The sequence below is a fragment of the Mustela lutreola genome, chromosome 2, assembly GCF_030435805.1.
Source record: "Mustela lutreola isolate mMusLut2 chromosome 2, mMusLut2.pri, whole genome shotgun sequence".
NCBI lineage: Eukaryota > Metazoa > Chordata > Mammalia > Carnivora > Mustelidae > Mustela > Mustela lutreola.
The window spans coordinates 74,733,357-74,750,598 of NC_081291.1; the positions used below are offsets into that span (position 1 = coordinate 74,733,357).

General features: G+C 47.1%; 1 protein-coding gene across 13 annotated transcripts in view; it reads left to right on the plus strand.

Annotated features, from left to right (window-relative positions):
• Nucleotides 1-17,242, plus strand: part of TRAK1 (trafficking kinesin protein 1) — a 119,487-nt gene that overhangs the window by 23,050 nt on the left and 79,195 nt on the right. For all 13 annotated transcript variants that reach the window (XR_009350854.1, XR_009350855.1, XM_059162324.1 and 10 more), the window contains exon 2: nt 8,704-8,898. Coding sequence is in view for 10 of the 13 variants with exons in the window: in XM_059162316.1 (XP_059018299.1) it covers nt 8,704-8,898 (195 nt within the window). In the remaining 3 variants the exon portion in view is untranslated. The remainder of the gene's footprint in view (nt 1-8,703; nt 8,899-17,242) is intronic.

A 17,242-nucleotide genomic window follows, 5' to 3' on the forward strand; every position in this document is an offset into this window, starting at 1 on the left:
GAAGCCTGCCTATTGGCAATGCCACCCTCACGTACGGTTCCTGGGAGGGCTCCTCAGCATGGATCAATAAAGGAAGGGAAGTGCTTTCTTGTACATTCCTTCCCTGGAGGATCCTTGCCAGGACCTCCAGACGAGGAGTGAGCTCTGTGTCAGTTAGGGTTGTGGGGAGATGGGCTAGGTTGCGGGGTCCAGCTCAGCCCCTTGCTAGCGGAGTCAGTTGGGCTTCTCACATAATCTCTGAGACTTTGGTTTCCTCGTCTGTAAAATATGTTCTTAATTCTCCTCTTGCACTGCCTGCTGGTTCATGAGAGTAGATGAAATTCAGGAATAGGTACTATGTGCGTTGCATCATTCAGCAAACGTTTGTTGAGCGCTTACAGATTACCAAGGTAGGGTGTGGTATAAACAGCGGGGAAGACAGATCAGCATCCAAGATGTCCCTTTCTGAGGCCTCTCATGTGGTGGGCTGTGGAGCAGGGTGAGTACCTGCTCCACATCGGGTCTCTCGCTGGTTGCTCACAGACATTTGGCTACCACCTCAGCCTCTCTGAGTACAGTTTTTTTTCCGTTATGTGAGGCAGTTGAGCCAGTAATTTTTAGCTCTAATGGTCCTTTTGCAGTTTGTGAAATTACAGCTTTTGTGATGTAGAATATGACTACTAACTCTGAGTTCCCTGAAGATGCTGAGGAGAAACTCTCAACCGTGTGACCCTATAGTAGGAATGTTCTAGAAAGACACGAGTTACAAAATACCATGTGTGTCTCCAGCACCAGGATGGCCCCTGTGTAAGTCTTTGCATCTGTGCCCTTTCATCTTAGTAATGTCAAGAAAAACGAATTGTTTCTAAGTCTGTACAAGTGATTTGCAAGTGGCTGAGAAGGAGAAGGGTCGTGTCTTATGCAGTCTTTAAAACACTGCTGAGGGTTTTACTGTCTCTGCCAAGCATAGTGGTTGATTGGAGGCTTACCACCTCTCCAGAACCTCCTCAAGCATAGGCCTGGGGTCACGTTCCTCAGCTACCACCCTTGTGCCTAAGTGGACACGTGTTGGGCAGAGAACTGGAATGGGTTGGGGTAGGGGAGGAAAAAGTAGAAGATAGACAGGCTTTCAGAATATGGCCAGTTTTGTTGAGTTCAGGTTCCTCTGCTTTTTCTTTGATTGTTACCTTTATCGTAGTCTAGAGCATTCTCCCGAGGCCCAGAGTGAGACACTAGCTTTGGAAATCCCTGAGCACAAACAGGAGGCACACGCATGTTTAATGTGGCTCTTGGGTGTTTACAGAATTCTAAGTGAGTGCCTGACATTAACAAAAATCAAGAGATCTCATGTTAAAATGCAGGTTCATCTCAGAAGGAATCAGCATGTCCGGGGCTGCGGGCGCTCCCTGGGTGGAGCAGGGTATGCTCTACACACAGCCCTTGGCCCAGCGCGGGTAGGGCTGGAATCGAGCTTTTCTGCAGCCGCACACCTTTGTTCTTTGCATGCAGAAACTAAGCTCCAGATGTACGAGATGGCAGTTGCTGGGGTGACTGGGAGAAGTTGGGGACAGAGCCAGGCTTGGGGTCCCCTCCCCTGAGTTCTCCAACAGCACTCCTCCTGGACCTGGCCCCCACGCACCTTCCGGCAGGTGGCAGTCTTGCTGCTGGCTTGCCTCCCAGTCTGTCTCTTCCCTGACTTGACCCCGTTCCCTTGTTCCCCTCTCTCCTGATTTAGCATTTCTTCTCAGGAAGGCCTCCTCTTTATTCAGCGCTGTCCCCTCTCTCCTTTTGTTCCTTCTTCTCCCCCTGTTGTTGCCCCAGGATCTCCTGGAGCCTGGGTTAGTGTTTGGGAGGCTTCTCCCCTCCATCTTTGCAGTTCCCCATTCTCCCGGGCCCAGAGCCCTCCAGCTTTGGCGTGCAGGCAGGGAGGCCCAGAGACCCCGAGGGAGACACCCCCACCCCATCTGGGGATGGCCACCACTCAGTGTGTAACTGCACGGTCCTGGATATGCTGATTTCTTCTGAGAGGCCAGGGATCTGTGTTTTTTACATGAGCCTCTCTGATCTTTAAATGTCAGGCACTGATTTAGAGCTGCCGCCTCTGCTGTAAAACGTTAAGCATTATCTCAGGCACCTGGCAAGTTCCATGAAGCTGGCATGTCACCTGTGTATCAGAGGGGTCCCCTTCCAGCCCTTCTGTGGGAATGAGGGTCTACTCAAGGCAGGTGTCGAGTGGACATAGTGCCCCCATGCCCCCCGACCTTCAGCACCCTGTCTTACCTCCCAGCCAGTCCTAAATGTAGCCTTCATCCTTGGGTAGGAGGAACCTACTCCAAACCTTATGCCTTGGAGAAAACCTAGGAGGGATTATAGCCCTGAACTGTTGAGGAGACCCATTATGTTTTGCCCCCCAGAGTGGTGTGGTAAAAATAGGGGGCATTGGATCCGATCTGTGTTTGCTGAGTGATTGAGGGGACATTTTCTTCCCTGGTAGGACTTACCTCCAAAGTCCCCCATGCTGAATGAAAACTGCAGCAATGCCGGATGCCCGCAGGGGCCTGAAAACAATTGGCACTAGATGGCCCTGCCTCCCCCATGCTGAATGCTGGGCTTTGGTCCGTCCAGGATGCAAGTCTGACAGACAGCCCTGCCACCCACTGCTGGGTTTTTTCCCTTGCCCTTGTCCCCATTGTTTACCTAACACTCACTGAGCTCTTACAGTTTGTTGCCCAGCTGGACAAAGGCGGGAACTCAGTTCCTCCCCTGAGGGGCTCACAGCTAGTTGAGAAGGGGCTGTAGAAAAACACTGATCACGTTGTAGTGAAATCATCAGTGTACTCTGTACCTAGCCACAGGACACAAGTCAAGGCAAGCTTGAAATACAAGGTGACATTTGAGTGGTATTTTGAGATGGGAGTTTGCTGGGCAGCGAAGGGCATTCTGGGCAACAAGGACAGCTGGTGTAAAAACCAACATTTGTGAAAAAGTATGCTTAGCAAATGGTGAGAAGTTGGCGTGGCTTAACTGAAGAGGTACTGGATAAAACAGCAGAGTCTGCACGTAATAAGAGAGGCTGTTTTTACGGACACAAGGCAATAGTGCCTTCCACAAGGTAGACCTGTCTTTCCCTCCTCAAAGTTCCAGGTGAAGGCTGGGCTCAACCAGATGGTCCCAGGCACCCAGGGTTGCTCTGGCCTTGCTCTTCTTTGTGTGGCTGAAGATCATTTCAGCTCCATCCCCTCTCTGCACGGACTGCTGGAGAACATGGCTTGGAAGCTCTCTTTATAGCTTGTGAACCAGGCATGGGGACTTACCTTGCTGCAAGGAAAGATGGGAAATGTAGTTTTTAGCCTGGTGGCCATGTGCCCAACCACACCTTGGGAACTCCATTACCAAAAGGAAGAGGCTGAAATTGGATATTGGGAAATCTCTCTTCCGACAGCTTCTGTTTTAGGAAGGCGTGGGCCGAAACGTAGCTGGGAGGTTTTTAAAGCAGGGCGGTACCATGTTTTTAAAAAGCACCTTTCCTCAGATGGCCCTAGTAGCAGTGTGGCCAGCAACCTTGGGGCCGTTGTAGTAACTGGGGAAGGGGGAGATCCGCCCTGAGTGAGCCTGGCCTTCTGATGGTTTGACAGGCTGGATGTTGGTGGTTCCGGACTGTGTGGTTGCTGCACATCTCCCAAAAGCCAGGGACCTGTTGGGGTCTAAGTTCAGTCTACAGGCTGATACCCTTTATTTGAGGTTTATCTGAGAACGCATTTATATAGCTTCTTAATAATGTGAGTTGGGGGCCGCCTGGGTAGCTTAATTGGTTAAGCATCCAATTCTTTTTTTTTGTTGTTAATTTAATTTAATTTTTCAGTGTTCCAAGATTCATTGTTTATGCACCACACCCAGTACTCCACGCAGTATGTGCCCTCCTTAGTACCCACTACCAGGCTCACCCATTCCCCCCCACTTCCAAAACCCTCACTTTGTTTCTTGGTGTCCACAGTCTCTCATGCTTCATCTCCCCCTCCGATTTCCCCCCTTCACTTTTCCTTTCCTTATCGTAATGTTCTCCATGTTATTCCTTATGCTCCACAAGTAAGTGAAACCATGTGATAACTGACTCTCTGCTTGATTTATTTCACTCAGCATAATCTCCTCTAGTCCCGTCCATGTTGATACAAAAGTTGGGTATTCATCCTTTCTGATGGAGGCATAACATATGGACCATATATTCTTTATCCCTTTGTCCATTGAAGGGCATCTTGGCTCTTTACACAGTTTGGCTATTGTGACATTGCTGCTATTGGGATACATATTGTGACATTGCTGCTATTGGGATACATATGGCCCTTCTTTTCACTACATGTGTGTCTTTGGGGTAAATACCCATCAGTGCAATAAGCATCCAGTTCTTGGTTTTGGCTCAGGTCACAGTCTTGGGGTCCTGAGATCAAGCCACATGTCATTGGGCTTTAGACTCAGCCGGGCGTCTGCTTCTCTCTCTCCCTCCCCCTTTGTACCCCATGCCTGCCCATGTTCTCTCTCTCAGATAAATACATAAAATCTTTAAAAAATAATAATGTGAGTTGTGCTGTGCAGAAATGATGACAGTCAAGAGTATAAAGGGGTCTTTCGGGCGCCTGGGTGGCTCAGTGGGTTAAGCCGCTGCCTTCGGCTCAGGTCATGATCTCAGGGTCCTGGGATCGAGGCCCACATCGGGCTCTCTGCTCAGCGGGGAGCCTGCTTCCCTCTCTCTCTCTCTGCCTGCCTCTCTGTCTACTTGTGATCTCTCTCTGTCAAAAAAAAAAAAAAAAAAAAAAAAAAAAAAAAAAAAAAAAAAGGGGTCTTTCCCTCCAGGCTGGGCTAACAAGTGTTCTTTGACCTTGTCAGCTTGAGTAAGCCCCAGGAGAGGGGGTAGGACCATCCTTCTTGCGCCTCTGACCCTCCCTGGTTCTGTAGACAAGTTCCTTCACTTCTCCACTCCGCTTCCTGGGCTCTAAGGGAAAATCACTCTGATGCCTCCCTCATTGGTCAGTGTGCTTAACTGCACATCCCTGTCATGCTTATGAAGTCATCTCCCTGTTTAGAGCAAAAACTTCCTGATTGGAATATCCTGGGAGTTCCCCAGCATTTCTTGTGCACCCGCCTGGGAGGGACAGACTGCTGGTGGCGGAGGGAGGGGCACAGCTTTTGGTCAGACAGCTGAGGCTTCTCATGCAGCTGCCACTTAGCTGCATGGCTTTGACCAACAAGATATTCCACAGCCCCTGTGAATCTCTGCTTCCTCCTCTGTTGATCAGAGCAGATATTCTCTGTCCCAGGTTGATGGCAGGTTCAGAGAGTGCCCTGCACGCAGCTGGCTGGGGGCCTGCAACACTGCAGGCATTCCTGGAGAATTCTAGAAGGCTCTCCTGCTATGTGTACCCAGCCTCAGGCCTTGAGTTTGTCTTCTCCGTGGGGCAGATGTGGTGTTCCCCTCTTCACCCTGCCGTCAAGTTCAAGGAATGCTCCCTGGGTCTCTGCAGTTCTTCCCTGTGCTCTGATTCTCTGGACCTTCCAGGAGGCCGAAAACTTGCTATGTTTATATGGCTGGTCATGTTATGGCAAAATCAAATACACAGAATTATTTGTTTGTTTGTTTTTAAAGATTTTATTTATTTGAGAGAGAGAGAGAGCATGAGAGGGGAGAAGATCAGAGGGAGAAGGAGACTCCCCACAGAGCTGAGAGCCCTATGCGGGACTTGACCCTGGGACTCCAGGATCATGACCTGAGCCAAAGGCAGTTGCTTAACCAACTGAGCCATGCAGGCATCTGATTTTTTTGTTTTTTGTTTTTTGTTTTTTTAAAAGAGGCATTTTGGCATAGTCTCACCTTTTGATACTTTATCTCGCCAGTCATCATGTGCTCTGAGGGAAACAACCTCTCCTGGACATCAAGACCTGCACTGTAAATACGTTGACCTTCAGTCCTGGAAGTGTAGAAAGGCAGGTCAAGCCTCAGTCTGAGCAGCTGCCAACATGCTCAGAAGTGACCCGGTATTCTTAGAAAGAAGGGACTTCTGTTTTAGATAGTTGCCCTCCCTAGCACCCAGAGCAGTGACACCAGAAGACCCTACGCTGTTGGGGGGATGAGTCATGCAGGAATGTGTCGGTCCCCTGCCTGGTCTCCTCGGCATAGGCTGGCACTGGAGCCCATCTGTGTTCAGTTACAAGAGGCTGCCAGTCAGGTGTCAGCCCTCCTCGACCCTGTGTCCCCTCAGCTGCAAGGCCGCCATTTTTAAAACCATGAAGCCTCTCCCCAAGATGAGCTTTGTGAGGACTACTCTTCACTTGATTATGAGGGGTGGAAATACTTGCTTAGTTACGCACCCTACTTGAGCCTCTTGAGTGGCATTTTGTTGTTGGCAGGAGGTGAGAAGAAGTAGGAGACATCTGTCTTGAGCTTGGGCTGTTGGCACTGGCCTCAGGGAGGAGGCCCCTTCTGTTTGCGGCAGACCTTTGCTAAGTGGCAGAGCAGCTCTGGTCTGGTTTTCAGCTGGCTGAAATGCCAAGAGCGCTTGCAGTGACATTTCCCACACGAAGCCAAGAATCCGAGTGTTCGGATGTTGTCTCCCTCCAGTCCCTAAAGCTCCAAGGAAAATTCTACATGTCTTCACTTTGTACTTATTTTCTTCTCTTTCCTCAGTGCTTGAAAAACCATACTGACTTTCTGAGTTGAAATGTTCTGTGGTAAAGCTTTGCATAATGAACTGAGTAAGACAGGGTGGGGTGTGGGTCGGGTGGTAGGAGGTGGAGGGAGTCTGACAGGTGCTTTCTGAGGGCTCTTGCCTAGAGGGTGACACTGGGTCACCAAACGCTTCCTTGACCTGTGATTCTGTATATTTTTTGCCTGTCCTGTGGCCTTAAACAGGAAGGACAGAGTCTCCGGGATAGCCGTTGTTGTGGGCACAGGAGGCTCCATATTGTCCTCCAGTGTGAATGGCCCTGTAGCCATGCCGTGCTGCCACCTTTGCTTTGGTTCAGCCCCAAGAGCAGCAAAGGGACTGATCTTCCTTGCTCTGCTGGCCTTGGTTCCCCCGTGAATCTCAAGGCCCCGCCCCGGGCCCTTCCTGCTCCCTCCGCCTCCCCTTTCCAGCTTGCTTTGCTCCCACTCTTTGTGCCACTCATTTCCTTTGTGTTCAGGCTGGGCCTCTCTCCTTTCCTTTGATGCCACCTTCCATGTCCTAAGAATGACTCCTAAGAGTGATTGATCTCTTGTCAGCATCTCTTCCTTACTTCACCTTGACCTTGTGTGGTTTCGTGTAACTCCAGAGGATTTTCTCCTGCCCCTTCCTGCACTTTGGAGAGGGATGGGAGGCGGAGTCCCATGTTCTGCCCTCCACCTTGACCCAGGCCGCTGCCTCTGTTTACTACTTCAAGGCAAGAACATTGTGCAATAAACTTCTTAAGAATTGCTTTGATTGTAGCCTTTTTTTTTTTTTTAGATTTTATTTATTTATTTGACAGAGATCACAAGTAGGCAGAGAGAGGGCAGCAGGCTCCCCGCTGAGCAGAGAGCCCGATCTAGGAGGAAAGACCAAGGTAACTCTCTTGTCCAGCCGTGAGCACCATGGGTGCTCTGGTTTCTTTGTGGGGTCACAAGACCACCACTGCTCTCATCTGCCGTTTGCCGTCATGGGTCACGAATATTCTCTGCGAACTGGGCCAGTATGGTCACTGATGTCAGGATTAGTTTAGAGATAATCAAGGCTCACCCATTAGCATTTATTTAATTCATTCTTCCTCACGGTAGAGAAGTTGAGGAAGACTGGTCTTGTCCTGGGTATACTGGCTGTGTTGTTGTGTTTACTGTTTAATTATAAGGCCTCTTTAATGGGCTTTGTAGGAATCGAAGGACCTTCACAGGCATTGAGGTACACCCCTTGAGCACAGTCTGGGCCAGGACCTAGGAGGGGTACAGGTGGTGGATTGAGAAAAACCAGTGGTGGAAATTGGCCATCTCCCAGGGGACAGATTGGATACTAAAATATCCAGAAGACAGAACCTAGCAGAATATCTAACAAAACACTGTAGGAATATGGAAGGGAGGAGAGAGGTTAATTCTTCTTGAAGTGTTCAAAACACCAACATATCCGGGAAGATCTAGCCTCTGCCTCAAAGGAGGGGCACCTGTTGCTTTAATGGTTGGAAGCCCCACAAGAACACAAGCATTGCAAAAGCAGGACCATGACAGTTGTGTAGACTGGTGCATCTCCTGTGTCTCTGAGACTCAGGGTATATTAGGATGGATGAATGGAAAAAATACAGGTGGATGAACAGTTGAGTGAATTAAATGAAGGCAAAAATCCCAGATGGGGGATGGTTTGAGTGGTAAGAGTAGCAGGCAGCAGTTAGACATATTGGTGAAACTGTAGCAGGTTTGGCTTACAGGTAGAGTGTTTGAATGAGAATGATCCGAGAAAGGGTCGGGACCCAGAAAGCCTAAGAGTTGTGGCTTCACTTTGAAGAAAGTGAGCTGCTCAAAACAGTATAGGAACTGTCTCAGGTAGGTCTTGTACATTTTGAGAGTGGAATTTAAATTGGAAGAAGGCCCCTTCTTGGTGGCCAAATCTGGCCTCACCCTGCTTTGGGTAAGTAGGCAAAGACACCTGTTGGGGCCATGATGCTGGTGGTTAGCAGCCGCAAGGCCAGAGCCAGATTTGGGCTCTCATTTCCCTGTCTTTTTCTCTGTAGACGTGTGCAACAGCACCGATCTTCCGGAAGTCGAGATCATCAGCCTGCTGGAGGAGCAGCTGCCCCATTATAAGTTAAGAGCCGACACCATCTACGGTTATGACCACGACGACTGGCTCCATACACCCCTCATTTCTCCAGATGCCAACATTGACCTCACAACCGAGCAAATCGAAGAGACGCTGAAGTACTTCCGTGAGTAGTTCCCTTTCTTTTTTATTTTTTTTTTTTCCTTTTTTGAGTAGTTCCCTTTCATCTGGTGACAGCACTGTGATGGCCGGTGTCCTTAGCCATGGCCCCACGTGGGACCTCATGCTGGTTAGCAGGTCTTATGGCTTGCTGTTTGTGGTAGGGTGTGCTGAGCAATGTGGCTCTAGGGTTTAGCCACACACAAGGCCTTGATATTGAGTGTTCTGAGTAGAAATTTTAGGGTGGTGGGGACCAGGTACGAATTTTCATTTGAACCAGTTTTCTCTTAACTGTACAGAAGAATTTGAAAATACTCCCATTTCCCGCCTTTTACCAAAATACCATGTGAGTCCGTGGAAACTCTCCCTGGGAAGGAGTTTGCATTTAAACTAAAGTCACTGAGAACATCTTGGCTATGTAGCATTATTTATATGATATAGCAAGACATGTATACCAAGGTTGAGCATTATCTTTCTTTTTTTTTAATTTTTAAATTGGGGTATAATTGACATATAACATTATATTAATTTCAGGTGTACAACACAATTTTGTACACAACACAATATTGTACAACAATATTTGTCTACACTGCAAAATGAATGAATGAATCTTTGTCTTGTTAACATCTGTCCCCATACATAGTTAGAAAAAAAATTTTTTTTTTCTCATAGTGAGAACTTTTAAGATCTACTCTCTTAGCAATTTCAAACATGCAATACAGTATTATTACTGTGGTCATCATGCTGTGCATTACATTCCCGTGACATATTTATTTTATAAATATATTATAACTGGAGGTTGTTTTTTTGTTTTTTGTTTTTAAGATTTTATTTATTTGACAGAGATCACAAGTAGGCAGAGAGGCAGGCAGAGAGAGAGAGAGAGAGAGAGTGGGGGGAAGCAGGCTCCCTGCTGAGCAGAGAGCCTGGATGTGGGGCTCCATCCCGGGACGCCGGGATCATGACCTGAGCTGAAGGCAGAGGCTTAACCCACTGAGCCACCCAGGCGCCCCTGGAAGTTTTTTTTTTTTTTTTTAAAGATTTTATTTATTTATTTGACAGCCAGAGATCACAAGTAGGCAGAGCAGCAGGCAGAGAGGGGGAAGCAGGCTCCCCGCAGAGCAGAGACCCCAATATGGGGCTTGATCCCAGGACCCTGAGATCATGACCTGAGCTGAAGGCAGAGCCTTAACCCACTGAGCCACACAGGCGCCCCATAGCTGGAAGTTTTTACCTGTTGACCCCCTTAACCTGTTTTCCCTGCCCCCCCCGCCCCCCCCACCGCAGCTCCCAGCTCTGCCTCTGGCAACTATCAATGTATTCTCTGTATCTGTGAACTTGGTTTTCCAAGACTAACGATTTCTGTGTGAGAGCCCACTAAGCTGGTTATTCAGAAAAATCCAAAGGCTGCTCCAGCGACAAACTTGTCATGCTCTGGGGCTGCAGAGTTGATACCTGATAGGGTGAACAGTATACCATGTGGGTCCCCGCCTCCCTCCCCCCCACCCCCCGCCGCCCCCTGCAACATGTGGTTACAAGGGTGTGAAACCCGATATTGCAGATTTGGAAAACATGTGATAGTTTTTTAAAAAATCACATGCTTATGATGTTTCTAATATTCATTCAAGAGGCACCTTTGTAGAAATCATTTTACGCTTTAGAAATTCAACACAGCCCAATGAGGTTGGTAGGACAGACACAGCTCTCCATTGTCTTGACACCTCTGACTTTAAAATTCAAGTTAACTTTAACCTTGTCTGAGTTAGTGATGTCACTTTGGCAGTGAGATAATTTACATACCTGTGTATCATTGTATCGCCTTTAAAAAGAAAAAGTATAGCAATCCTGCTTCTACTTGATGGTAACTTGGTTCAAAACCAGCTTCTAACGCCCATAAGTTTTCTGTAATTATTGTCTCAATACAGAGTGATCTCCAGTGTTCTTGAATTTGGGAAATCATTTATAATAAACAAGATGGAACTACAAACTTCTCTTTTAGAATGTATCTTGGGCTGTTTTCTCATTTTCTCTCTTAGATATCGATGAGAAGGGAATTTTGTTTAGACTGACCTTTGTGTTTATACCTGAGACAAATCAGGTGTATGAACACGGCAGGTAATCAGTTTCAGTTGGAATAAAAATAGAATAATCCACACCTGGGCAAATATGAAGCATGTTAGACTTGTACCAGTGTTCCCAGTGGAGCTTTAGACTTTCTGACGTGTCTGGCAGTGAATAGGAAGCTCTTTGCTGGTCCCTTTTGTTGACTCACGGTATCTGTTATACCAAGAGATGTGGTGTTGGATAGAAAACTGTGTCCAGAGTCATGTCCTTGGCAAGTTCTGTCTTTGGTTCCTTCAGACTGCTTCATGGTAGAATTCAGAGCAGGACAGGTTTTCTTTGTTTGTTTTTCTTTTGTGGTTTTGTTTGTTTTGTTTGGTTTTGTTTGGTTTGGTTCTTTCCTCCCCCCAAATCCCCGTGTGTTACTTCTTCCTTAAGAGATCCTCCTGTGATTCTGCAGGACCCTGCATGGCCATTTCTGCTGTGGGAGGCTCCTGGGTCCCTGCATGAGTGAATCGCTTATAGTCACGGTATAACAGGAACCATACACAGGCAGGACTTCAGTATTCTCGGAGAACTTTCACATGAATTGCTCCTTTCTTCCCTATGCAGTGTCTGCAGTCTGGGCAGGGCTGGTTTGGTTATTGAGGAAGTGGAAGCATGGAGGGCTCCTGTATTTCTTCCATAGCACTGACCTCCAGCTTCTGAAATACTTGCAGACAGTAGACTCGAGCAGACGCTGTGGCTCATTTCTGTTTGTGCACTCTGTTTTGGTTATGCATTTGGTCGTGGATAACAAAATTATGCCAAAATTAGAGGAAGCTGAGCGGAAACTCTGATAGTTCTTAGGGCACGGTTGCCCCCAAGTCTTACATTAATTTTGTATTTTTCTTCTGTGTTACTTGTGCTTAGAGCAAAGCGGGTATTTGCTAACTATGGATTAAATGAATGATCAGGGGGAAACTCTTAAATAGAGCAGGCTCCTCAGCATGGCTTTCAAATGGAGGTCCTAGGACCCCTGAAGATCTGTAGAGGGAAATTGGGGATTCTGTGAACTTGTAAAGAAATGACATGGCGTCTTTATTTTCACTGATTTCTAACTGAAATGCAGGGTTTCCTTTCATGGTGAACCCAGAAAACAAAGCACGGTGGTATCAGCAGGCCCTGTGGCTTCATCACTGCTAGAAATGAAGATTTTCATGTCCTGCTGCGGTGGAGATGGTTTGAAATACCTCTTCTCGTCACGGCTCTGAAATTACCTTCGTTGTAAGATGTGCTGGTCGATCTTGTTATTTAATGCATTGATAAGCTCTTCTATCACAGACTTTCTGCAAGTTTTCATAGCTGCATTGCAATACAGTTGGTTTCCTCCGAGTCGTCTGTACTTTATGTTGTGTTTTCAACCCTGTCTTCTAAGAAGGGGTCTGTGAGCCTGGCCAAACTGGCTGAGAGGTCGGTGGAAGGCACAGATCAGGAGCCCTGCTCCATGCATGGTGTCCTTTTTGGGTTTCCTTGTTTGTTTATAGGAGCGTAACCCAGGGGATTCCATGGCCACAGCGCTGTGACTCACCGGTGTGTCAAGTCAGTTGTGAGGTGTGGGAGAAGATAACAGAGCTGTTTCCTCTTAGATGTCTTTTCTCATCAGTTAGGGCAGTGGTTCTCTGTTGTGGGTGGGAGTGGGAATAAGGGGTACCCTAGGGGTTCTGATAATAGGAGATGAGGTAAACCTCAGTTCCCACTCTTATAGGCTGTTTCCCAGAGTAGAGGAATGATGCTTTGCCTTTTGGATCTGGCCCTCCCCTGGCTTGTTTTTTTCAATTTTTCATTTTTCATTTTTTAATTTTAAGTAGCTTCCATGCCTAACATGGGGCTTGAACTCATGGCCCTGAGATTGGGAGTCACATGTTCTGTCAACTGAGCCAGTCAGGAGCCCCTCACCTGGCTTGTTAAGAAGAGGTGGATACCTCTTTGGGTGTCTCCCTTTACCAAGTGGTAGAATGACCTTTTCAGACAAATTTTTAACAGGTTGATTTTTTTTTTTTTTTTTTTTTAAATTCTGGAGGAGCGTGGGAAACAGAACAGGAAAATGATTCACATAGCAGATGTACCCATAAATGGGGACATTTAGGATTAGATGGTCTAGGAGGAAGACAGAGTAGTCAGCATTTAGCCCTTACTGTGTATCAGGCACTGTTCCTAATTCCTTACATGTATCTCATTCAGTTTGCACAGTGTCCTCTGAGTGAGTCTTGCTGTCCCCATCCTACAGATGAGGACACTGAGGCACAGAAGCTTGCCCAGAGTCACACAGCTTGCAAGGGGTGGGGGATGCTGAGTAGCAAACCTAGGTTGTCTGCTCTGCCTCTGTATCTTAACTACTCTCTCAGAAGAGCAAAACGAGAAAACAATTGTAGTTTAAGAGTAAAACTGATGTGGCACGGGGGATGTGAAGAGCAGACCCTCAGTTTGAGAACATCAGTAGCTATTTGTTTATAAAATGTGTTTCCTACATATTTAAGATCTGACTTTTTTCCTCTAAAGGTCACTGTCCCAAGTGACACTTAGTGGGAACGTACTGTCAACTTGAGATTTCCTCCCTGCTTCCCTGTGGTTTTTGCCTCTGTCATGTGGTCTGTAGGTCACGTTTCCTTTCCCCTGGTGGAAACAACTTGTGTATGCTGTGGACCTTTCTTGTCACATAGCATTCTGCAGACAGCAGACGTGGACATGACTGACTTGTTACAGAGGTGGCTGTGGCCCCTTCCCATTTCTCATTTCCAGGGCCTGCTTTGTGTCACTTTTTGGTTAAGGAGCTTTGGTCAAGAAAAGCAATCTCTCTGTGTCTCAAGTGCGTAGGATTCCCTGACCACTTCACCTCCGACTTTACCTGGAATAATCTTTTTTCCTAAGGAGAAAAGAAGGTTATAAAGTAAATAAGAGTTTTAAGACATTGTTCTATTGTTTACTCTTACTGTAAACTAATCTTAATGAATCAGCCAACAGGTATTTACTGAGCGCCTTGTATGTACCTGTAATCTTTTGTGAACTTGACTTCTTTGAATTCCAGCTCAGGTTTTCTGGCTAAGGAAGTAAGAATGGCTCCTGGATTATGGATTTTCTTCCCTTACCTGAGCAGGGACTTTGCAGCTGGACGTGGGCCCATGCAGAAAGCCCTCCAGGCCTCTGCACAGAGTTGCTTGCCTTGCTTATATGGGAGGAGTGAGTGGGGTCTGGGAACTTACATATTCTACCAGGTCCCTGTTTTTAAAGTTTCATTTAAACAACAAAAAAATGAAAGACCATTGCTGGAGCACCTGAGGCCTGTGGCAAAGTGTTTCACAAGCTTGTACATGGTACCGGCCTTGCACAGGCCAGGGGTCATGGATGGGTCCCTCTGGCCCTCACCCTGGCCCTCTGGAGTTGTGTCCAGGGAAGATTGGAGTCCACAGTCACTGTCATACGCCGATTTCCACTGTGTTCATTCACTTGTGTCCACATGGTTCCAAGCATCATGAGTGTTTTATGAGCTTGTGTGTTACCCTTCACCACCCTAGGACTCTTTGAGGGCAGCGGGAAAGTGCTTGGGACAAGGTATGCAAGCCCAGAGCGTCTGCAGGAGGTCTAACTGGCCAGGGCATTGGCTGGACTTCAGCATCTCTACCTATCTGTCCCTGGAGGTCTTGGTGCCCTGGGAGCAGGGGTGACACAGGGACCACTCCCTTCTGGACTCTTGCCTTCCTGGAGAGCAGCCAGCTGTGCTGTCCCTTCCCTTTCCTCCTGGCTGCTGTTGCGGCTGTCATATGTCTATATGCTTCCACCACGATGATGCAAGCAGTAATAATAATGAGTCAGATCTGGGGAGTGCTTCCTGTTGGCCGGTCTGGGGCTCGTAAGCGCTTTACCTTCATGAATCTGTTAGGACACATACACTGGATTTGAAGTCTATGATCCCCTCTTTGTTAAGTGATTTTTTTCAGATATAGTGCAAAGGCAAATTGAATTAGCCATTTAATCCTTAATTTAGTCTTTCAGGGTATTAAACTTCGCTTTCATAGAAACAACTGTCTGTGCAACTCATGAAATAATAAATGTAACTCTGTCATTACATTAACAAGCAAAAATGGCCATGAACAGATCTGGGGACAAAGACAAATGAGCCTTGGTAGGGAAAAGAACTTGATTCCTACGAGCCCACATGGCCAGGCTAGAGAGACAGTGGTGTGTTTGCGGGCAGGCGGCCCGCTCTCCGGGGGGCCACGACTCCTTGTTGGGACTCCGGGTCCCGCAGGAGTGCCTGGGACTAGAGAGGGCTGTAGCAGCTCTGTGTGCAGGGGACTTGTCCCTGGCAGTGTTGTAGTTCTGCCTCTCCTTGGACCAGTCCTCTCTGGTCTAGCTTGTTCCTGTTCCTTTTTGGTAAATTTCTTTTCTCCTTCCTCTGCTTCGTGATGGGTGCTTACCAGTCTCCTGTCTCGGGGTCTCCTGCCCTCCCCCGCTTTTCTTCAGCCGTGTCTCTCTGCTTCTGCATGTCCCTCTCCACCGACAGGATGCGTTGCTGGAGTCTCTTGTAAATTGAGCACGGGTTTGTCATCTTCACGCCCGTCTTCTCACAGCTACCTGACGTGCATGGAGGCCCCAGGCACTCACCCGGCCACTGCCTGTGCTACGTCCCGTCCTTTCTGTCCTCAGGGGCACCTTCTGGTCCTGGTCCTGAGTGAGTGTTACTGTCATCTCCACGAGCAAGTTGTGAAACCTCTTTGGACCTTGGTTTTCTTTTTTTTTTAAGTGGAAAAAAAAAAAAGGTTCTGTGACTCTGTTGGGACATGGTGTCCATTTCTGATTTTCTGGGTGGAGGAAGCAGGGATGCTTGTCATCGCTCAGCCCTTAGTGCCTGGCCATTTAGTGAATGTCAACGGTCCTCAAAGGGAGTGAGGTTTTAAAAATAGTATATCCTTTGATCATAAAAATTTGCTGATTGTAGGTAATTTAGCAAGACTTAGGACAAAAAGATGACTAACTTAGCAAACATTTCTCAGTTTTTGTGAGATATTTTTAGTGGGTTTTTTTTCCTCCAACAAATATATTACATATCTGGGGACATAATGCTTTTTAAAGATTTTTTTTTTTTTTATTTATTTATTTGACAGACAGAGATTACAAGTAGGCAGAGAGGCAGGCAGAGAGAGAGAGAGGAGGAAGCAGGCTCCCTGCTGAGCGGAGAGCCTGATGCGGGACTCGATCCCAGGACCCTGAGATCATGACCTGAGCCGAAGGCAGTGGCTTAACCCACTGAGCCACCCAGGCGCCCGACATAATGCTTTTTTACTTAATTGCATATGTTGACCATTTCCCTGTGGCATTAAAATTCTTGAAAAGCACAATTTTCATTGTTGTTTAATATCCCATCATTTATACCTAGTTGTTGGTCTGTTATTAAGGATCTGGGCCGTTTCTAAATTTTCCTCAGATAACACACCCGAAAACATCCTTCCACATCTGTAGGTGTCTACCCAACTCATGATTTCCTTAAGGTGTATTTCTAGGAATTTACTTGGCTTGAAAATGTGGCAGTTTTTAAGTTTCTTTGAACTTATTTAAGTTTCTTTGAACGATTACTCTTAGATTTAATATTAACTGGGATGCTTGGGCGGCCCAGTCAGTTGAGTGTCTACCTTTGGCTTGGGTCATGATCCCAGTGTTCTGGGATTGAGCCCCATGCTGCTCAGCAGGGAGCCTGCTTCTCCCTTTCCCTCTGCCTGGTGCTTCCCCTGCTCATCCTCTCTCTGCCAAATAAATAATAATCTTTTAAAATAAATAAATAGATATTAACTTACTGCAAAAAAGCAGCCCATTCTTGGTGAGCATGAGATCATACAGAGTCATGAGATCATTAGGAGCCCTGAGGAATAAATGTTGAGTGAGTGAATGAGTAGAACATCATTCCATGAGGTGCTAAGAGTTCATAAACTTCCTGATTTTTCTTTCTAACCTAAGAATGGTCAGCAGAGATCCCGAGATTGATGGATGCCTCATTCTTTGGATACAGAATTCTTTTCAGGTTTCGTCTCTAATTTCTGCTGGATGGTTTGTACGTCATGGTGGTTAGTGAAAAATGAAAAGGACATCTATTGAGTGCTTATTACATTCTGAGCAATGAGTCCCCCTGCAGTGCTCAAAGATCGAGACTGGCTTATCCCCATTTTTAAAATGAGGAGGCCGTGGTTCAGAGGGACCCTCCATTGCCAGCCCAAGGTCGCACAGGATAGGGGAGAAGCAGATCTCAGCCCAGCTGG